A 23,823-nucleotide genomic window follows, 5' to 3' on the forward strand; every position below is an offset into this window, starting at 1 on the left:
ATTATCATCATCCGACTCGTCCTGAGAGAAGTTGAATTTGTGTGAGTGAGTGTGTACGTTTCAACTACGCAGTCATTATTAATATACCAACCAAAAAAAACAACATTCTCTAATACAAATGCCCACTCTCTCTCTCTCTCACACACACACACCCATTACACTAATAAAAAGCATTGGAAAGGTACACGAGGCGAATAAGTTATGGCAGACACGCTTAGTCATCATCAGCAACGCTGACATTGTTGTTGTTATTATTATCAAAGCTGTCAGTTCTTGCACCGTGGTTTCATACAGGGAAATACCTCTTCAGAAAATATTCATTTTTTTAATGGCAGATGAAAAAGTTCGGAAAAGTATTGACAAAAAAGACATTTGCAAATTCTCCATCAAAACGAAATTCTTGAAAACAGGCCGGAAATGTTCCAAGGAAAGGAAAGTTTTTAATGGAGGAATAGCTCCAAGTGAGGGGAACACTCCAAGGGAGTAAAAGTTCAAAGTAAGTATTGCTTTCCGAATAGGATATAGTCCTTTATAAATAAAGCAAATGCAATCACCATCAAAATTCACGACATGTGATCGCCACAAAATGAGATATACCTAACTTTCAATATTCGTTTTCCAAATATATAGTACAGGGTGACATGAAAAACAAGTAAAAAAAGCTGTAAGTTCGGCCAGGCCAAACTTTGAATACCCTCCACCATTTTGTACCAATTTGGCAATTTTCCAAAAAAATATAATATCCCTTAAAATTCTGTTAAAATCTTAAAAATACCGAAGGTAGCCATATATTAGGGTCTATGCGACAACGAGGACCTGGTAATAGGCAACTTTTTGCCATAAGCTATTACAATATTCAAATGCGAAATTTAAAAACAATCTGTTTATAATGTAGCTAAAATCATCAAAATACCGAATAGAGTGAGGTACCGTGGGGGTTCTAAAACGTGGACCTGCATAGACAATTTTCTGCCATAGGCTGTATTATCCATTACGAACTTCAAATGCGAAATTTGAAACAATTCCGGTAAATAATGTCGCTAAAATCATCAAAAAACCGAATATCGGGAGGTACCGTTATATGGGGTCTATACGAAGGCGTGGACCTGCACAGACAATTTTCTGCCACAGGCTGTAGTATCCATTACGAACTTCAAATGCGAAATTTGAAACAATTCCGGTAAATACTGTCGCTAAAATCATTAAAATAGCGAATATCGGGGGGTACAGTTATATGGGGGATATACGAAGACGTGGACCTACACGGCCCATTTTCCGTCTTATGCTGTAGTATCCATTACGAACTTCAAATACCAAATTTGAAAGAATTCCGGTAAATAATGTCGTATAACCCCCACTGTTATGTGGGGGCTATACGAAGGCGTGGACCTGCACAGGCAGTTTTCTGCCATAGGCTGCAGTATCCATTACGAACTTCAAATGCGAAATTTGAAACAATTCCGGCGAATAATGTCGCTAAAATCATTAAAATACCGAATATCGGGGGGTACCGTTATTTGGGGGCTATACGAAGATGTGGACCTGCATGGCTCATTTTCAGTCTTAGGCTGTAGTATCCGTTACGAACTTCAAATGCGAAATTTGAAATAATTTCGGTGAATAATGTCGATAAAATTATCAAAATACCGAATATCGGGGGGTACCGTTATATGGGGGCCATACGAAGACGTAGACCTACATGGCCCATTTTCAGTCTTAGGCTGTAGTATCCATTACGAAATTCAAATATCAAATTTGAAACAATTCTCGCTAAAATCATTTAAATACCGAATATCGGAAGGTATTGTTATATGGGGGCTATACCAAAACGTGGACCTACATGGCCCATTTTCAATACCAAAAGTCCTGCAGACATAACATACATTTGAGCCAAATTTTATCAATCTACTTCATTTCGTTCGGAGGCTAGAGTGAGTTCCACAGACGGATAGACGGACAGACGGATAGACGGACAGATGGATAGACGGACGGACATCGATAAATCGACATGGAATTTTATGCTGATCAAGAATATATATACTTTGTGGGGTCTAAAATGTATATTTCGAGGAATGTTATGATCTTCCTCTCTTTCAGTGTTCAAGAATATTATTCGGTTTTCCAGGATCAAGGATTTCGTTTAAAAGTCCTGGCTTCTTACAGGATGTTGGATATTCCTATATTTTCTTCTCCTTTCTAGGGCCCTGCGATATTCCACTTGGTGGAAATATTCCATCTTTTCAGTTATCGAGAATATAACTCGGCTTTCCAGGATCAAGGATTCTTTCATTGTGGGGGAGTCTTCGTTCAAAATCCAGACTTCTTGCAGGATTTGGGATATATTTATAAAAATAGTTTTTTTTTCAAATCCACTACTTTTCAGGACAAAAAATTTTTCCTAGAAGGGATCTTTTTATAAAAATCAAATATCTGTCAAAGGTTCAAGAATATTTTCCCCGGGTGAAATATTTTTTAAAATAAACACTGTTTTAAGGATAAAAAATAGTTTTTATGCCTAAACATTCAAGGACATTTTTCTTGTATAAATATCCTTAAAAATATCCCTGTTTCGAGTTGAAGGATATTTTTCTTATGTGGATTTCCTTAAAAATCAAAAAAATCCTTTTTTTCGGGATTAAAAATATTTTTCCGGAATTATGGAAAAAATCCTTTTTTTCCAGGATTAGAAATATTTTTCCGGAATTATGGATATTTTTCCTAAAGGACTCTTCTTTAATAATTCACATCTCGTTGTAGGAGGAAGAACATTTTTGGAAAATTATTTAAAAATCTAAACCTTTTTCCAGGATCCAGAATTTTTTCATGTGGGAATATTCCTCTGAAATTAAAGATTTTTTCCCCAGAAAAAAAGTATTAGTATTTTTGATATTAAAAAAAAATCTACCTGATATCCCAGGATGCATTCCCTAAGAGATATTTTTTTCTAGGATAATGTATATATTTTCTGAAGGCTATTTTGAAATGAAGGATATTTTTCTGGAAGTAGAGGACGAAGGATATTTTTTCCTGAAGTATTTTTTGTAATTATCCTTGTAATTTTCAATGTTACTGCTTTCTATATTTGGAGAGAGTGTTTTTCTAAGTAGAACTTTTGAAAGCCTCTCTCTCCCTCCCATCAGGACCAATTCATTACAGAAATGAAATCCTCTCTTTTCTCCTCCTATTGTTTTTTTTTTTTTCTTTTATCTCCCATACCCACTGTCCTCGCTAAATACCGTTAATGATATTGAAAATTTTTGTCATTTCCTCCCCCCTCTCTGTATGTGCTCTCTTTTATTTCCCGTTTAGCTGGCAGCTACGTTCGTAGCTAAAAAATAATGATTTCGAACAGCCATTGAATGGGCCATAAAGTTGTGATAACAATAGCGAAAACATTCAGGTCTATCTTATCTTTCGATTCTCCCAAATGGAGCATAAATAATGCAGAGCTAAGGTGGAAATCAGATCTTCCATGTATGACAAGGCAGGGAACCTGTCATCTTTTCACGGCCGAGAAATAAATCTTCAATTTGGGGATTTGGGCGAAAAATTGCTGAATTATTATCATCGAATATGCTGTGTCTGCCTTCCTTTCCCCCTTTTATGGAATTGAATTTATTTATGGGCGGGATACCTGTGGATTTTTTGGGAATCGGAAATGGAAATTACATTTTATATTGAGAGAGAGAGAGAGATTTGAATATCTTCAATACGTTTTAGGGTTCTTCAGGGGGTTACAAAAAAACTCCAAAATATCCCATTACAATATTTCAAAATCCTGGGAAAATATTGATTCCTACCCCTCCGAACCACCTGCCAAATCGATTAACAAATATTTTGATCTTTAAAACAAACTTAAAGCATTAAAAGCTTGTCTATCATTCTCTGCCGCCCTCTCCCCATTCCCCTCAACCTCTCCCCTAAACGCCCCTGCCATATCACAACATTCCAATTTTCACAACCCGGGGGCTAATACACGAGTCTCATGTGTTCAATTGAGACGCGTGTGCTTGCATTGACGTTGTTAAGTCCCCTCCTCCCCCCCTCTCCACTCTCTCTCCGTTAAATACGAACACAAGCAAAAATATTTACGTTCTTTTTAGCCATAGATTTTCGATGAGTTTTTTTTTTTTTGCAATTTTGGCGAGTATCAGCCCTTGAAAATGTTTTTCCAAACGCAGCAGCGACCACAATGGCATTACAGACAAGAGAAGAAAAAAAAACCTTCCAAAACATTTATGACTTTATGACATTTTATATGGCAAGGATCTGAGGAAAAAGCAAAAATAAAACGAAAACAACAACAGCAAATCAAAGATTATTTTTATTTTTCACTTGTTGTCGTTGTAAAAAATAATGGCTTTGCAGACTGTTTATGGAAACGCCATGTGAGGCTCCAATAAAAAATGGAAAACAAGTGGGTCTGACTGACTCACTACCTCATTTCGTATTTTGGATTATTTACTTCAATGCAAAAAATATTGAACGGCAATGGGGGGAGGGGGCGCAAGAAAAACAGGCAATTTTATTTTCTCTTTCATTAGATAAGTGCATCATTTAGGGATTAAAGCTAGGAAAACAGTGAGAGGGGAAGGAAGGGGAAAAATAAATTCGATTTCAGTAAGTCTTCAAAAAAAAAAAAAAATCAACAACCAATGACGACAAATTTTAAAGAAAAATGCAACCAACCAGGATTATAGAGTAAATATTTAAAAAGTATGAAAAAAGCGGAGAGAATTTGAGGAGTTTATGTTTAGGTTGAGCTCAAGGACTAAACTACAACCGTTTAGAGATCTCTCCTTCAAACAAAAATTGGTGTTTGTTTGTGCTTATTATGCCCTGTAACACACATAGTATGGAGGGTATTCAAGTTCGTCATTCCGTTTGTAACTCATCGAAATAAAAATTTTAGACCTAACAAGGTAACAGTGTAAAAATCTAAGCCCTGTCGGTTCGTCTGTTGTAATCACGCTAGAGTCAAAACGAATGAAGATAGGAAGCCAACATTTTGCAGAGATCAATCTTTTATGTGCAGACATGTCAAGTTGAAGATGGGCTTTATTGGTCCACGATATCGTATAGCTACCACATAACGGTACCCCCCCCCCCTAAATATTCGGTATTTTAATGATTTTAGCCAAATTTTTCAATGGAATTTTCAAAAACCACACAAAGAATTCTTTCTGAGTACTTTACCCCCTGAAAGTGCCACAATGTCATACGCCATAATTTTTACGTTTTTTTTTTTTTAAATTTTATTGAATGAAAGCAAAAAAAAATGTCGAAAATAGCATCAAATTCTAGAATAAGTTTAGATTTGTTCGAATTGGTCATCTTTGACACGAATTATGGCCTTTAAACGGCCAATGAAACCGTCTCACGCTGCCCGAAAATTGCTCTGCGGTATTTTGGCCCATTTCCGGCAAAGCGCTTGCTTGAAGTATTTTTTAGTTCCAACTTTGCTTTCCAAAATATTCCAGACACAATGGTCGTAGATTTTGGTTGCCATTGTGCCCTGGAAATGAAGCGAGGAACCTAATTTTGTAACCATTCTTGGGCGGGCATGTACTAAATGCGATGGTGCTGAGTCCTGTTGGGCAAGCAAACATTTTGTTATGCGGCCAAAATGTTTGCTTGCCCAAGGCTTTAATACACCCTCCAGAATATTTTCGCGATAATATTCGGCATCTGATGCCACGGTCGATTAATACGAGCGGAGAGTGCCCATCGGCTGTTATGGTGGCCCAGACAATCACCATGGCCGGCGCTTGAGTTCTGGTGGCCAACCGAAGGTGCACATTTTCAGCTGACCTCTTTGGTACGTAAACACGATCATTTTGTTTGTTTACAAATTGCTGAACAACGAATGTTTTCTCATCGGAGAACGGAGAAAACCAAATTCGGCAGTTCACCACTTTCGGCCAAGCGAAGCAACTCTTTAGCTCTTTTGAGTCTATTTTCTTTCTTTGCCGTTGCGCTGTAAGTTCTTGCACTTTTTGGAATTTCAGCGGCTTTACCCCGAGCTCATTTTCAATATTTGCCGAATATAATATTGCGATATGTTCAGCTAACCAGCCATTTTTCGGCCACTGCGACCGGGGTTTCGATCAAGTCACTTCTTTACTTTTCGAACCATTTCTGCTGATGTTGCTGTTTTCTATTATTTTTCAGGCTCCAAACCTAAAATCCACATTTTTAATTGACTATCCCAAATAACCTTTTCCCAACACCACATGTCTTAAAATGTCCCTCACGTCTGTTTTTGTAATATTCCAGCCTCGGCAGGAATTTTATTTATATTCCACGTATTAGAAGAGATTATCCAAAATTAACTTTTACCTAATCTAAACCATATAATGCTAAACAGGTCCTTTTCAAAATTTACAAGCCTTTGAAAAGGACTTTTTCTGTAATTTGCGTCTTTTATCACTTCACTTAGCAAAAGGATCTTACATCTCTGAAGGACCTCTTTTCGAAGAATCATTTTCACGACACAAAAGGACAATTTTCCAAATAATTTTTTTTCAATATTCCAAGGGTCCTTTTCTAATATAACCAAAAAAGTATATTTCCTAATGCTCTACAATGCTGAAGGTGTTTATTTAAGAATATATATTGCTCAGAAGCATACATTTTTATAATTCTATCCCAGCAGAAAAATTAAATGCCAGATATTATAGCCGTTAAAAGGATATTTTCCTTGGAGGATCTGTTTTTTTAATATTTTGCATTTGTCGCCAAAGGATTTTCTTTTTTTTTTTAAAAAAACCTGGAGATATTCTTTATTACCCAACAATTCACATCATTTTTTTTTTTTTTGAGTATATATTTTTTTACTTCCGAACTCTCTTCCCTCTCTGAAGGATATTTTACAAACTAAAAGATATTTTTGGGAAATGTGTTTTTCTGTTCCTTCCTCGCATTGAAAGGCATAGAGATTTCCTAAAACTTTTTTTGGCTAGAAGATTTTCCCCTAATTAGGGTGTTAATTTTCAATCTGAGTTATATTCTCTTAATGTTTTGTGAATATTCTATTGGCGAACTAGCCTCATTTAGCCGAAAAGATTTTTTCTAAAAAAAGATATCTTGGAATGTTTTTCATTCACAGGTTCTTCTATTCTATGAGGCTGTGTTTCTGATTGGAAATTATGTTTTTTCGAAGGAAACACTCCTGAAAATTTTTCCTAATATGCTGGATATTTTCTTGAAGATGTGAACATTCTTTGTTCGAAGGATTATCTCCAGAAACTATACATATGACAATATTTTATTTTACGTAACGCTTTCTTCGTTTCTATTGAGCAGATTTGCTCATTAGAAAACATATTCCTCAAAAGAAAAAAAAATACTAAAAATAAATTTTCATTTCTTGGCTGGAGCACATTTATTTCAAAAAACCCCTTTTACTTTTCCTTGACGATATTCTACCCAAACTTTTATTAATTTTTTTTTTTTTTTTTTTTTTTGAATAATTTTTGTGAATACCCCACCGATATTTTAAAATTCCAAGCACATAAAATTAATGTTATTATCTAATTAATTTTAATTTCATTTCTACTCACAAATTCCTGTTGAGGACTGGCGGCTACCCAATTTTCGGGATTGGTTGGTAAGGCCTCAGCTAAACAGGGATCAAAACTGGACGGTCGCTTTTTAACAAAGTCCACGGGCAGACTATAATCATCACAGATAGCAATCTGAAAAAGGGAGGGAGAGAGAGAGAGAAAGAGAGAATGAAATAATGATTAAGAGGAAATACATTTAAGTAATTTGTAAATTGTTTGTTCAAATAATTAAACATATTTGGAATTACAACTTCGACATCATCATCGTCAACTTTAACATCCTGGCCATAATCATCATTGGCGGCACATCCACCAGACAATCAACCACCAAAATACAACAACAAAAAGATGCCATTAAGGCCATCACCCCTTGTCTTCCTGGGTTTTCAGCTTGCTTCCTTATTATTGCACTCATGTAGCCAGAAGAGTAATCCTTAAATCTCACAAGTTAAGCACGTAGTCGAACAAACTCCCAAAATGTAGTGGGGAGGGCAAAGAAAGAAAAAACCCGGCGAAGGTCAGACAGAAATGATAACATCGCATCCTTTTGATGGCCCTCACTAAATAAAAGAAATTCCCGAAATTTTGTGGATTCAAAAAAACCGAACAAATTTCCCAGCAACTTTTCCGAGAGCGTGTTTGCCTCTCATATCATCCTTCGGCCACGAAAAGTAAAAGTATTTTGTAATTATGATCCCAGGTTTTTAACGGGCTCATACTTTGCGTTTAGCGTTAATGCTTCCGGTTTGCCTCAGGCGCACGTTGGGCAAAAAAAAAAAAAAAACGGAGCAAAGTAAAATAATTCATAATTCTTTGGTTTTCTTTCTTAAAAGCATTTTTGTTCTTCTTTTGGGAGTCTGGCAGGCAGGCAGGCAGGCACGCAGCCTTTCAAGAGGACTTATTTTCTTAAACAGCTGCTTAGCATTAAAATAATGGCCATGATGATGACGATGAAGGGAAGAGGGTAATTTTATACGCTTTCCTGTTGTTTTGTTGCTGCTAAAACGTTTTTCTCAAGAAAATAATTATCATTCCTCGTGTCGTCGTTTCTGGTATGGGTGGTGTTTGAAACAAAGCTGAGTTTTTCAAATTTCTTAGCCATGGATATGTGAAGAGAATTTTTTTTGTTCCTTTTTTTTAGGAATTTTTATTTTTTGAAAAATGGGCACGTCTTAGGAATTTCTTTTCAATTCGAAATATAATAAAAGGCATATAAATCACAATTTTTCATTGAAACCCCATAGGGGAGGGCTGGTTTTGGAGGGAAAAAATGTTCCAAAACGTTTTGTCTTACATATTTAGACAATTTAAAACAATACCAAGGGAAACTCTTGAGCAGACAAGATGACAACTCAGTTTGGGTTCTCAAAATAAAATATGATAATGGCAATGGCAGGAGGAATCGTCCTTAAAGCTTTAAATGCCAAGATTTTGAAAGAGTTTAAAGTGCCATAGCAAAATTAGGGGAAATAAATGAAAAAAGATACGCAATGGAGGTGATCCGAGTAATGGGTCCATAGAATCCATTTGGAAATTAGTATTTTCTCAAAATTTTGCGTGCAAGGTGGGCAGTACCTTGGCATAACCTAGTGTAAATTTCGTAAAAATATCTTTAAATGCTAAGCTTTTGAAAGGGTTTAAAGTGTCATAGCAAAATTGGGCGAAAAAATGGAAAAAAGAAACAATTGAGGTGATTCAATTAATGGGTCCAGACATTATTTTTGGAAATTAGTATTTTCTCAAAATTTTGCGTGCAACGTGGGCAGAGCCTAAGCATTATCTAGTGTAAATTTTGTAAGAATATCTCCACTGGTTCCGTGATTATTAACACAGCCTTTCATATGAAGTAAAAAGGTTACATGGATTAAAAAGGGAAATAATCAATGTTTTGGTTCATAGCTCAGCTTGTGGGTTTGTAAACCTACTAAAAATCACCACATATTTCAAGGGCCATTTTATCATGACCTGTGTAAAAAATCAAGACGATATCTCCCATAGTTCAGTTGCTTTGGTGAAAAGTGCGAATTGCCAATTATTAACAAAGAAAATAAAATTTAATTAGGTTATCCAAATTTTGGTTCGGAGATTGGATTCTGGAAAAGCTATTTTCTCACCCTTTATAATTTATGTCACGCAGCTCTTCCGCAATTCGGATGTAAATTTTCGTGGTGCTATCTCGAGTGTTTAGTTAAGGCCTAACATGCTTTGAATATCACATAAACCAAAAGTGCGACTAATGGAGGTTACCAAAATATGGGTTCATAACTTAGCCAAGGAATTTTAAAATCTCACACAAATTAATGCATAGTTTAAGGAGCATCTTCTCATAGACCATGCTAAAAATCGTGATGATATCTCTAGCATTTCCAGAGATTTGATGCAGGGGTCTAACTTCAATTTTTATTCGAAGGAAAAAAATTAAGAATCAGAGAATGTTGAAATGTATGGGTTCAGAGCTCGGATTCTGGAAGAGCTATGCATCCCTACCTTGGTATACGAGGTTGGCAACTCTTCGACAATTCTGCTGTAAATTTTCGTGATGATAACTCTATTGGTTCGCTTACAACAACCATGGATTTTAATATATCACATACCAGCACATAAGTTAGAGGGGTTTCCAAATAAGATTATCTGTAAATGGGTTCATACCCCCGCTTATGGAGTTGCCGATCTAACACAAATTAGCACACAGTTTGAGAAGCATCTTGTTATGAACTGTACTAAAAATCGTTGATATATCTCCAGTATTTCGGCAGATTTGGTGGCGGAAATTAATTTAATTTTTAATAAAAAGAAGCTAAAGAAATATCTTTTGAGAGATTGATTTTATGGGTTCAGAGCTCGGATTCTGAAAGAGCTATGCATTCTTCCTTTCGTATTTGAAGCAGGCAACTCTTCGGCAATCCTGCTGTAAATTTTCGTCATGATATCTCCATTGGTTCGTTTCAAACTTACATTGGATTTAATGTGTACCACAAATATGTTTGAAGAGTTTCTAACAAAGGTTATCCATAAAAGGGTTCATACCCCGGCTTATCGAGTTGCCAATCTATCACAAATTAGCACACAATGTGAGGAGTACCTTGTTATGTACTGTGTTAAAGATCGTAAAGATATCTCCACTATTTCGGTTGATTTGATGCCGGACACTAGCTACATTTTTTATACAAAGAAATTAATGTTAAAGAAATATGAAATGTATGGGTTCAGAGCTCGGATTCGGGAAGAGCTGTCTATCTATTCTTTCGTATACTAGATAGGCAACTCTTCGACGATCCTGCTGCAAATTTTCATCACGATATCTGTAGTAGTTCCATAGAACTATTTATATGCCTTGTAATATATACCACATAAAAGCAAATATGTTTGAAGTATTTCCCACAAAGACTATCGATCCATGGGTTCATACCCTTGCTTATAGAGTTGCCAATCTAATACAAATTAGCACACAGTTTGAGGATCATCTTGTTATGAACTGTGCGAAAAATCATGATGATATCTCCAGCATTTCCGGAGATTTGATGCGAGGCTCTAACTTTAATTCTAATTTAAAAAAAAAGAGTTAAAGGAATATCATGGGAATGTATTTGTTCAAAGCTCGAATTCCGGAGGAGCTATGCATCCCTTCTTTGGTATACGAGGTTGGCAACTCCTCGACAATCTAGCTGTAAATTTCCAGCACGATATCTCTTCGTTTACAAATTACATGTGTTTTAATGTATACCACATTAAATTCCAAAAGTTTCCAAAAAAAAAACCTAAAAGTTAATTCAGCGTTCATATCTTAGCTCCTGAACCTGCTAGGGTCTCCTTATTTCCCACAACGTTTAAGGGGTATCTCAGTATGATTTGTGTTAAATTTCAGAAAAATATCATAAGTATTTCTATTTATTTTACTAATAATTTTAATCTACAAAAATACCTTCAAATTACCTTATGTGAATAAGGAAAAGAAGTTATGGTTCATAACTCCGCTATTTTCCCAGTTAGGGTCCTACAATTTTTCACACAGCTAGAAATGTGTTTCGAAATTATGTGTGTCAAATTTCATTAAGATTAATACATTACATTGATTGTTTTGCCCTACTTATCTAAAGTTATTGTCCCTAAGGACTTTATCACCCACACAAATAAACTTGTCATTAGTGTGTGTGTGTGTGTGGGTGTTGAAGTTTTCCCTAACATTTTCACATAGTTTTCACGTTCTCCATGGCTAACATATTACATTTCCTGCAATATGTTGTATGTCTGTTTTAGAAAACATCAAAGTAATCAATCTTTTTTAAGTTCGGAACTCCAACACTCGAACATGTCCTGCCATCAATCACTGACAGGGAATTGCAACTTGTTTTTTGCCACTAAAAATTTACGTTTATGGTATTAAGGGCCAAGTGCTTTAGCGTGTGGCATGTTAAAAAGCTTTACTTGCTCTTTTAGAATTTTCTTGTTGTTTTTGTTTCGTTTTTTTTTTTTTTTTGTCCTACCACACCTTACGTTAAGACATTTTTCAAGTTGAAGGTCATTTCTGGTAGTTGTGCGCCTTATAAAAATCTATGACAACGTTCGTGTAAATATGGTGGCCAAATGTTGTTTTTCAGCGTAATGAGGAGGTGGTTCAGTGGGGGGTGGTATTATAAAAATAAATTTACACTTGAAACGCATTTCGTACAGAGCTGCGAGTTTTGTTATTATGATGAGCAGAAGAAGCCCTTCTTTCGAAATGTCAAGGTCTTCACTTCAGATGATTCATTTGCACAATCTTTTATAGCAAGGGTTATGGTTGGATGGGACAGCGTGAGGTGGGAGGGGAGGGGAGTTGAGGTTGCTATTCTATTTTTGATTTTCAACCACACTTATACCTCAAAGTACAGCTGCAAGCGATACAATTGACGACACTGCCAACAATACCATTCGAGCTCCTTGTTGTGGGACATCTGTCGGGCCACTTCATCTGGCATTTGGAGACAGCGATTGTGATAGAACCAGGCACAGGGCCCCGAACATTGTATGAAACTGTCTTTGGGTTTGAAATCCAACCAGCAGCGGCGACAAAACATTTTGGGGTTTTGCGTTTTTTGTTGTTTTTTTTTTTTCTACTTTGGAGCACAGGTGTGAACGTTAGGAAATTACTTGCAACACTGATGCTCGAGTGGCAAGTGTAAAAAGTATTAAGTAACTTGAGATGTGGCAGCCACACAGACACTTACGCATCTGCCATCATTATCCTGTACAACCCCCCAAGAGAGTCATTAAAATTTACAAAACCATTAAATATTTGTTTTGCCTTAACATCAGTTGTTGTTGTTGGTTTTTTGTTCAAATAATAAAAGAAACCTCCAACTTCAAGGCTTGTGTAATATTTGTTTAAGTTTTCAGTGTTTTTTTTTTTTTTTTGTCTTGCAATTGCAATCTGAAACCAAAATGTTGCCCTTAAGCCGGTCATTTGTTTCGCTTTTGAGTATTTTTAGTCTCCCTCTCCTCTTCCCCCTCTCTTTCTATCTCTTTCGTAATTTCTATTGAAAGAAGTGAAATGGCACAAATGTCCCATTCATATTGCCACTGAATGACGTCCATAAATATTTAAACACATCCTAATACCACCCCCACCCTCCGAGGAGGTGTTGGAAATGGCAGCCTGGTTTCCTTAGGAATCTAATGACAAAGGCCACATAGAGTAGGAAAATAAAAGATGGGACAAAAGATAAAAAACCCACTGCAAAATCATAAAAATTGCAATAAACCACAACGAAGTTGCAGGGCGCTACAAATTTTTAGGGGAAAATAGGTCGTTGCTCAAAATATTGCAAGAAATGGAAACTTCTTCAAGGCTAATTATATTATGGCCTAAGACATTTTTTGGTGGTTTGATCTGTAAAACAAGCTCTATCAAATCCGCTTGGAATTTTACATGACCCAAACTGCCTCTTGGAGAGTGAAATTATAAGAAAATTTGCAATGAATTCGGAAAAAGTGCGGAATTGAAACTTCTTCAAGGTTAATAAAATTATGGCCTAAGACATTTTTTGGTCGTTTGATCTGTAAAACGAGCTCTATCAAATCCGCTTGGAATTTTACATAACCCAAACTGGCTATTGGACAGAGGAATTATAAGAAAATTTGCAACGAATTCGGAAAAAGTGCGGAATTGAAACTTCTTCAAGGCTTTTAAATTATGGCCTAAGACATTTTTCTGGTCATTTCATCTGTAAAACGAGCTCTATCAAATCCACTTGGAAATTTCCCAACCCATACTGCATCTTGGAGAGAAAAATTATAAAAAAATTTGCAGCGAATTCGGAAAAAGTGCGGAATTGAAACTTCTTCAAGGCTACTTTGGCCTAGAAAATTTTTTGGTGGTTCTATCTGTAAAACGATCTCTATCAAATCCACTTGGAAATTTTCCAATCCAATTTTCACCCATACTGCCTCTTGGAGGGTGAAATTATAAAAAAAAAATTTCAGACAATTAGGAAAAAGTGCGTAAATAAGAAATGGTTTTTATAAACCCAATTTTTTATGGAAAATATTAGGTATACAAGTTTCTGTTGTTCAGAGAGACACCATGAAATTTGGTCTAGAATATTTCTTCTTTTTACATCATCTCCAAAAAATTAAGTATAAAGGGAGAATTTTGACTCAGAATTAAAAAGTGTTAAATTGGCAGTAAATAATTTAAAAACAAATTTACCACTTGTAATACATCAAATTCGAATGTAATTTTCTAAAAAACTATAAAAGCTAGGTTCAAAGTTTCTTCGGAGATTTTTAATGAAATTTTGTGTAGAATATTTCTTCTTTTGACACTATTTCAATAAGACGAAATTTTTTGTTACTTTCATGCATTGACTTGAAAAAAGGTCAAAGAAAAAGTAATAAAAAAAAGGTTTGAAAATATATTTGAATTTTTTCGGCAATATTGATGGACATTTTTTCTTGTTACATAATGGAAATAGGAATTTTTTATCTTTGGTGACTTATAGTGAAATTTGATAGGGAATATATTTGTTTTTGACGTCATCCTCCTAAACCGACGCGTTATAGGAGATTTTAGCATAAACTCGTATGAACAACGGCTTTTACACCAAAATCTCAGTATATAAATTGTAATTTTCATATATAAATTTCGAATGTAATTTTCTTAAAAGCTTTTAAAGGTAGATATATGGGTTCTTCTGAGATTTGAGATGAAATTTTGTGTAGAATATTTCTTCTTCTCATACTTTTTCCCTAACACGAAGTTTTATGTTACTTTCATGCACCGACTTGAAAAAAGGTCAAAGAAAAAGTGGTCAAAAAAAGTTGGGAAATATTTTCGAATTTTTACGGCAATATTGTTGCACATTTTTTCTTATTATATAATGGAAATGAAAACTGGTTATCTTTAGTGACTTCTAGTGAAATTGAATGTAGAATACTTTTGTCTCTGACGTCAGCCTTCAAAAATGATGCTTTGTATGAGAAATTTTCACAAAGTCACGCAAAGTACGGCTTAAACGCTAAAACCTCAGCATATAATTTTTACTAATTTAATTTAATTTCTTAATAACGTTAATTTTCTTAATAACGTTCATACCTAGATATATAATTTATTCTGAGACTTATAGTGAAATTGTGTGTAGAATATTTTTTCTCTTGACACTTTTTGCAGAAAACGAAATTATAAGTTATTTTCATGCAATATTTGAAAAAAGATAAAAATAGTGAGCAAAAAAAGTTGGGAAATATTTTCGAATTTTTGCGTCAATATTGTTGCACATTTTTTCTTGATATAGAATGGAAATAGAGATTCCATTCCAATGGTGACTTATAGCGGAATTTGATAAGAAGTAAATTTGTCTTTGATACCTTCCTTCAAAACTGACGCTTTATAGGAGATTTTAGCATAAACTTGCAAGAAGTACGACTTTAACACTAAAACTTCAGTATATAAATTCTACTTTTCATATATATATTTCGAATGTAATTTTCTGAAAACCTATTAAAGCTAGCTATATGATTCCGTCGGAAATTGTTAATGAAATTTTGTGTAGAATATTTCTTCTTCTAACACAATTTCCCTAGTACGAAGTTTTATGTTACTTCCAGCCGTCAAATCGAAAAAAGTCGGAGGAAAACTGATAACAAAAATGAGGTAATATTTTCAGTTTTTCTTTTTCTGGCAATATTGATGCAAAGATTTCCTTCATATATATAATGAAAATGGAGATTTCTTTTGTTCAGAGACCAAGGGTTAAATTTGATCTGTAATATTTCCTTCTTTAACATATTCTCTCAAAAATGAAGTATGAAGGGAGATATTGACTTGGATTAGAAATGTGTTAAAATCACAGTAAAAAAAGCAAAGCCATAATTTAAACTTTTGGCACGTAAATTTCGAATGTAATTTTCATAAAAACTATTTCACCTAGATATAAAGTTTCTTCTGAGACTTGTACTGAAATATTGTGTAGAATATTTCGTCTTTTGATATATGTCCCCTAACACGAAGTTTTATGTTACTTTCATGCACCGACTCGAAAAAAGGTCAAGGAAAAAGTGATCAAAAAAGTTGGGAAATATTTTCGAATTTTTTATTGGCAATATTGTTGCACATTTTTTCTTATTATATAATGGAAATATAATTTTTTTATCTTTGGTCACTTATAGTGCAATTGAATGTAGAATATTTTTGTCTCTGACGTCATCCTTCAAAAATGATGCTTTGTATGAGAAATTTTCACAAAATCACCTAAAGTACGGCTTTAACACTAAAACCTCAGCATATAATTTTTACTTTCAATGTTAAGTTTTCGAATGTAATTTTCTTAATAACGTTCATACCTAGATATATAATTTATTCTGAGACTTATAGTTAAATTTTGTGTAGAATATTTTCTCTCTTGACACTTTTCGCAGAAAACGAAATTATAAATTACTTTAATGCAATTATTTGAAAAGTGATCAAAAAATTTTGGAAAATTTTTTGCGTTTTTTCGGCAATATTGATTCATATTTTTTCTTGTTATATAATGGAAATAGAGATTCCATTCCAATGGTGACTTCTAGTGAAATTTTATAAGGAATATATCTGTCTTTGATGCCTTCCTTCGAAACTGACGCTTTATAGGAGATTTTAGCATAAACTTGCAAGAAGTACGACTTTAACACTAAAACTTCATTATATAAATTCTAGTTTTCATATAGAGATTTAGAAATTAATTCTCTTAAAACCTATTAAAGGTAGCCACATGGTTTCGTCTGAGATTGTTTATGAAATTTTGTGTAGAATATTTCTTCTTCTGACACTTTTTCCCTAACACGAAGTTTTATGTTACTTCCAGCCGTCGACTCGAAAAAAGTCAGAGGAAAATTGTTAACAAAAATTAGGAAATATTTTATGTTTTTTTTTTGCAATATTGATGCAAAGATTTCATTTATATATAATGAAAATCGAGATTTATTTTGTTCAGAGACTCACAATAAAATTTGATCTAGAATACTTCCTTCATTAATATATTCCCCCAAAAATGAAGTATGAAGGCATATATATAGACTTGGATTGGAAATGTGTTAAAATCACAATAGAAAATAGCAAAGGCATAATTTTCACTTATGACACGTACATCTCGAATGTAATTTTCATAAAAACCATTACACCTAGATATATAATTTATTCCGAGACTTATAGTGAAATTTTGTATAGAAAATTTTTTCTTTGGACACTTTCTGTCTTGAACGAAATTTTATGTTACTTTCAAGCATCGATTCGAAAAAAGGTCGAGGAAAAAGTGATCAAAAAGTTGGGAATTATTTTTTAATTTTTGCTTCAATGCTGTTGCACATTTTTTCTTGTTATATAATGGAAATAGAGATTCCATTTCGTTGGTGACTTCTAGTGAAATTTGATATGGAATATATTTGCCTTTGATGTCTTTCTTCTAAACTGATGCTTTATAGGAGATTTTAGCATGAACTTGCAGGAAGTACGACTTTAGCACTAAAACTTCAGTATACAAATTCTACTTTTCATATATAGATTTCGAACGTAATTTCCTTAAAACCTATTAAAGCTAGCCATATGGTTTCGTCTGAGATTGTTTATGAAATTTTGTGTAGAATATTTCTTCCTCTGACACATTTTCCCTAACACGAACTTTTATGTGACTTCCAGCTGTCAACTCGAAAAAAGTCGGAGGAAAATTGATAACAAAAATAAGGAAATATTTTCTTTTTTATTTTATTTTATGTTTTTTTTTTTGCAATATTGATGCAAAGATTTCCTTCATATACAGGGTGAGATAAAAAACTGCAACAAAGTCAAAGGCCAAAATTTTTACATTTTTTTTTAATTTTATGAAAGCAAAAATGTCGGAAATAGCATCAAATTTTAGAATAAGTTTAGATTTGTTCGAATTGGTCAACTTTGGCACGAATTATGAATTATGATTTCTATGCACCTCCGTTCCAAATTTTCCTGAGAAAATCAGTAACAAAGGCTTAGCGTGATTTGGTATAATTTTCTGCGTTACTGTGGGTTCTTAGATGGCATGGGCCAGTGTGATTGAGCATATTTTGTTGGCCTAAATATAGATTTTTAGATGTTTTGGTTGATTTTTTTGGTTGATGTCTCTGCTAACATTGGATCTCAGCCAGTAGATGTCGTTTGTTATTATAAATATTATGGAGATTTCTTGAGGTATTTTTTATTTATTTGTTATTATTTTTTATTTTTATTTATTTATTTTTTAAATATTTTTTTTTTTTTGCATTTTCAAAGAATGGAAATTATTTCAGCCTAGACTAGCACCTTATTTTCTGAAACTTTCATTAATTTTGCTAAACATGTTCCAAACCTCATAAAAAACTGATGCTACCCCAAAGTGATAAACAATGTCCTTAAAAAGGAAATGAAATGCCACCATATGGTGGTCATGATGGCAACAGATCGACAATTCTCTTCTGACACGATTCTTTGCTTTGTTGCCATTTTTTTTTTGTTTTTCTTGGACTAAGGCCAAATTACTGGGAGGGTGAATGAAATGAAATGCATTTCATTGTAGCACACAAACACACCCACAGAGAGGGACACACATACATGCCCACACAATGTTTGCTGTTATGCATTCAGTTCTCTTCTGTTTGGTTCAGTTCTAAGGACATCTAACCCAAAACGTGATATATGTGATGGTATTACCTTTGGCTAAAAGACTTGCATTCTTTTGCCCCAACCAACAAAACAAGAGCAGTGGCCAAATGGTTTTCGGTGAAATATTTCCCAGCAATGCAGGTTCTCACTGCCTCTCTCTTTCGCTCTCTTTCCCTCTATCATGCACTTTGCCCACTCGTTTTTGGGCAAACATTGTATGCGAACATTTTTGTGACTATTAAGCACAAAAAATTTATTGCAACTTGTTCTCGGGCAAACCAAGCAACCAACCAACTGAACACATGCAAGAGGCCAAGAAGGGCATCCCACATACTCGTATATGGCATTCTTCTCCTCTATGCTGCAGTAGCAGGCACCCAGCCAGCCACAATTGTGTGGAGAGTAGTTCATTTAAAATTAATGAAAAAATCTTGTTACCCAACTGCAAAACCATGCAACACCCTGGCACAGAGCACAGCATCCTGTACAAAATCTCAGTTTGGCCACCAAAGCGGCAGCAGCATGCGGTAGCTGGAGACGAGAGAAGAGGAGCTGTAGTAAAATCCTGTTGCTGATGGCTTATTATGCAGCAATCATAGATATGTTTAGTGCTCTCTAAAGAGGATTTAAAGTGGATTTTGTTAATAAAGGCAGATAATATCAACACGTCTCGAGGAAAAGGGACAGAGAGAACAACAACAACAAAAAACAAAAGCAACAACAACAACAAAGATACAAGGCCAGGATTTCATCACAATAAGAGGGACTGCAGTGCAAATAAAATTAATGAGATGGATGGCCTCAAATCAAACTGGATTCTGTTTTAATAGAGGAATAGTGAGAGAGAGAGAGAGAGAGAGAGAGTGGATAACTGATAATAACTGAGTTTTTTTTATTTCTTTTTAGAAGATTGTTGGCTTGTTTGTTCGGCTTGTTTGTTTTAATAGAGGAATAGTGAGAGAGAGAGAGAGAGTGGAGAACTGATAATGACTGAGTTTTTTTATTTCTTTTTAGAAGAGTGTTGCCTTTTTTTGTTCTGGATACCATAGTATTTTGTTTTTGCAAAATGGTCAGGCTTAATCCCTTTCTTGTTGTTTTTATAAAAACAACGTTTGTTTATTGGTGGAGAACGATGGTTTTATTAAAAAAAAAAAAAGATTATGAAAGAGGGATTTCTATAGAAAAACAATTTTTGTGAATTGAACTCTTCTTTGCTTATTTGAATTTCTAATAAAAAAATGGTGAATTGAGACTTTCGATAGAAAAGCAGTTATGAAAAATTGTGAATTTCCCATATAAGGCCAAGGTACTATCCGCATAGATCTTAACATTGTGACATTTCTCCAAATGCGACATTTAAAAAATTTAAATTACATTTTTTTAATGGAATATATGGACCCATATCTTAAGCTACAATCCCTACAAAATTTTCCATTTTTTGAAAAATCACAAAAAAGGGGTATATTTTTGGCTTCCTAAAACTCCTGTTTTAAAATTTAAAGACTTTGGCCGATTACCTCTTAAAATGATTTTTATCCAAGAATCGTATTTTTTATATTTTCAACGTCTTCTTGGAAAAGAATCGAGAATTTTTCAAAATTAACTTGAAGGTTTTGCCTGATGAAACTTGCCGGAACGCATAGGCCCATTTATTTTGCTTTCATACCCACAAAAGTCGAAGTTTCCAAAAATGGCAAAGGATCTCCCATTCTTCGGATTTTTGCGCAACTTTATTTTTAAATTTTAGCGGACGGTAGAATTTTTAGGAATATTTTTACAAAGAACTTCCTTGCCATTTTTTAAAATCTTTTTAGGTAAGGTAAGATTTTTTATAAATTCATAAAAATATATATAAATATTATATTCTGGAGGGTTTATTAAAACCTTGGGCACGCAAACATTTTGGCCGCAGACCTTGGACATTCCAACAGGACTCAGCAGCATCGCTCTCAGCACGCCACCCTTGAATGGTTACAAAATGAGGCTCCTCGCTTCATTTCCAGCGCACAATGGCCTCCAAAATCTCCGGATACCAATCCGTTGGTCTCCTATGTCTTGGCACTAAAAATACCAAAGTGTCGATCACCTCAAGCAAGCTCTTCGCCGGAAATGGGCCAAAGTACCACAGAGCAACATTCGGGCAGCGTGTGACGGTCTCATTGGCCAATTGAAGGTCATAATTCGTGCCAAAGGTGACCAATTCGAACAAATTTATACTTATTCTAAAATTTGATGCTATTTCCGACATTTTTTTGCTTTTATTCAATAAAAATTAAAAAAAGTAAAAATTATGTCGCTTGACTTTGTTGCGGTTTTTTATATCACCCTGTATTTCATGTAAAGTGAAGAAAGAAGGTCGATATAGCCCAATCTGGCTCCTTGTAATTTTTATATCATATTTGGGTCAGATACGAAATTAACAATATTGGCCAACACTTTTGGAACCTCCCCCATAAAGGGGCAAAAGCTTAAATAATCATAAAACAGTTCAATGTATACAGACATTGGCGAGGATATACATCTAACGGCAAAACCGAAAACCGATACTTTATAACTTGTTTTCCATAGAAATATTTTTTGGATTGAGTTCTGGTACCCCTCACACAATAGGAAATTTAAGAATTGGGAATTGAAATTTGTACCAGATGCCAATCTGTTTACATATTTTCCAATGGGTTCCCTGTAAATATTTTTGACAAAAAGACGATTTCTTCCAAAATCTTCTAGATTCAGGGCACAAAATCCGGAATTAAAAAAATCTAAGTTTTTCCCTAATAAAAAGTGTCAATTTTTAATGAAGTAGTGGATTTTTCAATAAAGTCATCCCCTACAAAAGTCATAGATTTTTTTAAAAATATTCTTCCCCAAGTCTTCCATTGTAAAATATATATTTTTTATAAAAATCATGGATCTTTTAAAAATAATCTTTCCAAAGCCTTCCCTTGGAAACATGCTGGATTATTTAACATATAAAAATATATATTTTTTAAAGACTTCCCTTACATTACTTCAATAATGTTTTACCTTAATTACTCTTTTATTTGCAAAACAAAACAAAAAACATAGACCTGGTCTGGAAGATAATTAAGAGAAAACCCAAAGACAATCAACTCATCTAATGAGAATGCTTGTAATCAGTTCCTGCAACAATCATCATTTCCGTCATTAAATTCTACCTTTTTTGGGTGGAGAGAGAGAAAGAGAGGGTGGTGGAGAGGGAGGGGGAGAGATATAGACTCTCTTAATCCCAGTTGGTTTCCGTTTAATTGTTTCCATTGGTGGTGCTAAGTTTTAACCTTTATAACCGAACAACAATTACAACAGCAATAAAACATTAACATTTCCTGCAAAGCCTAAAGGTGGAGATAAGGAGCAAAAACATTTCCCCAAAAAAATATACACAAATTAATTAATTTATCCTAACACCAATATTAAATACTTTCCGTAATGAATTCAGTAAATAAACTACCAACAAATATTTAAGGAAATTTTGGCACGGAAAGGCGAAAAGGACTCTAACTACTTGGCCATTTTTGCCAAAATTGTTTTGCCATATTTTCACACATTGGGAGGTGTTGAATTAAGATTTAAATGTTTGCGGCAACGGAAGTTTAACAATTACTCTCACTCTCTCTGGGGGTGGTAAAAGTAGCATTACCCCTTCTCTCTCTCCCTCATTTTTTCTTCTCCCACAAAAGTTACACACACACGCAATTTTGTTGACCACAAATCAATTAAGTTTGGTCAAAATGTCCCTTAGTCTAAGAAATAATAACAAAAATGCCTTTGGGGCAAAATCAGTTGAAGTCAATTGAAATTCGCATTTTTTTGTTTTGGCCAGAAAAGAAATAGACTCTCACATTTCCGTTTCCGTATGAGGCTGACCGCCCACACGCACACACACACACACACTCGCACTCGCCTTGCAATTTAATGACGAAATTCCTTTCACAAAACGGAAGTTGTAAGTAATTACTTTTTCAACGCAAAATTGTCAAATCACTCACTCGCTCTCTCTCTCTCTCTCTCTCTCCTAAAATAATGATGAGACCTAAAATTAACATCAATTTTATTGACTCTTGACCCCCTCTCCCCACAACATTAACAAGTAATAATGGAAGTATTATTTTGCCTCCTGAGCACAAAAAAAAAGGCCGAGTCAATCAATCAGTTTCGTATGACATAAAATGCCTAACGGGCATTTCAAACATGTATGGAGGGAATGACAGTAATTAAACGAAATGATTGTCAGTTCAATGGAATAATACATGTCTGGGTGCAAGTGTATGGGAGCAGGCCTTCTTAGCCTAAGGCGCAATATCCTTATTACAAGGATATGACTTAATGAGAATGGCAAAAGCAAAATATGAAGCAAATGACTTTGGAAAAAATATTTCATAAAATCCATGACAAAAAAAGGATTTTTTATTAATTTGTAATTAACGAAAATATTTTGAAAAAATATTTAAAGGAAAGACTTTTTCAAAATATTTAAGAAAAATCAAGATATTTGTAAAAAATACCTGAAAAAAAATATTTTAATGAATTGAAGATTTTTCTAAAAAAAAATCTGCGACCAAAAATTATTTTTAAAACATTTTCAATAACCAAACATATTTTGAAAAAAAAAAATAATGTACAGGGTGAGATTAAAAAACTGCAACCAAATTTAGACTGCTGTCATTTTTAAGCCACTCGTCCGGCAGCTGTTAAAATTATTCCAGTGACAGCTCATTATATTGTTTACAAGCGTACAAAAGCATTTTGGTGAGAATTTTCCAGAACAAAAGTTCTTCGTGATGGAATTCAAGCGTGATAGTGTGATTTATTTTTATTTGTCTGGAAAACAACAAGTGGTTATCGTTAGGCTACTCCAGCATTTAAATGTGAATAAATATTTAGTGTCTCGTACCATCGCTCGTTAGCGTGTTTCTGGTAGCGTAGCCCGACCTCAAGAAAGTGGACGAAAGAAAACAGCGACATCAGCAAAAATGGTTCGAAAAGTAAAGAAGCGACTTGACCGAAAAATGGTTCGTGCGCTGAACATATCGCAATATTCCATTCGGCAAATATTGAAAAATGAGCTCGGAGTAAAGCCATTGAAATTCAAAAAAGTGCAAGAACTTACACCGC

The 23,823-nt window shown here is 34.3% G+C and overlaps 1 protein-coding gene across 1 annotated transcript in view; it reads right to left on the reverse strand.

Moving 5' to 3' along the window:
- Nucleotides 1-23,823, reverse strand: part of LOC101889167 (uncharacterized) — a 189,620-nt gene that overhangs the window by 30,338 nt on the left and 135,459 nt on the right. Inside the window, exon 4 of the mRNA XM_059122357.1 lies at nucleotides 7,563-7,697. Within this exon, the coding sequence (XP_058978340.1) occupies nucleotides 7,563-7,697 (135 nt within the window). The remainder of the gene's footprint in view (nucleotides 1-7,562; nucleotides 7,698-23,823) is intronic.

Source organism: Musca domestica, unplaced genomic scaffold, assembly GCF_030504385.1.
Source record: "Musca domestica strain aabys unplaced genomic scaffold, Musca_domestica.polishedcontigs.V.1.1 20, whole genome shotgun sequence".
In the NCBI taxonomy this organism is placed as follows: Eukaryota; Metazoa; Arthropoda; class Insecta; order Diptera; family Muscidae; genus Musca; species Musca domestica.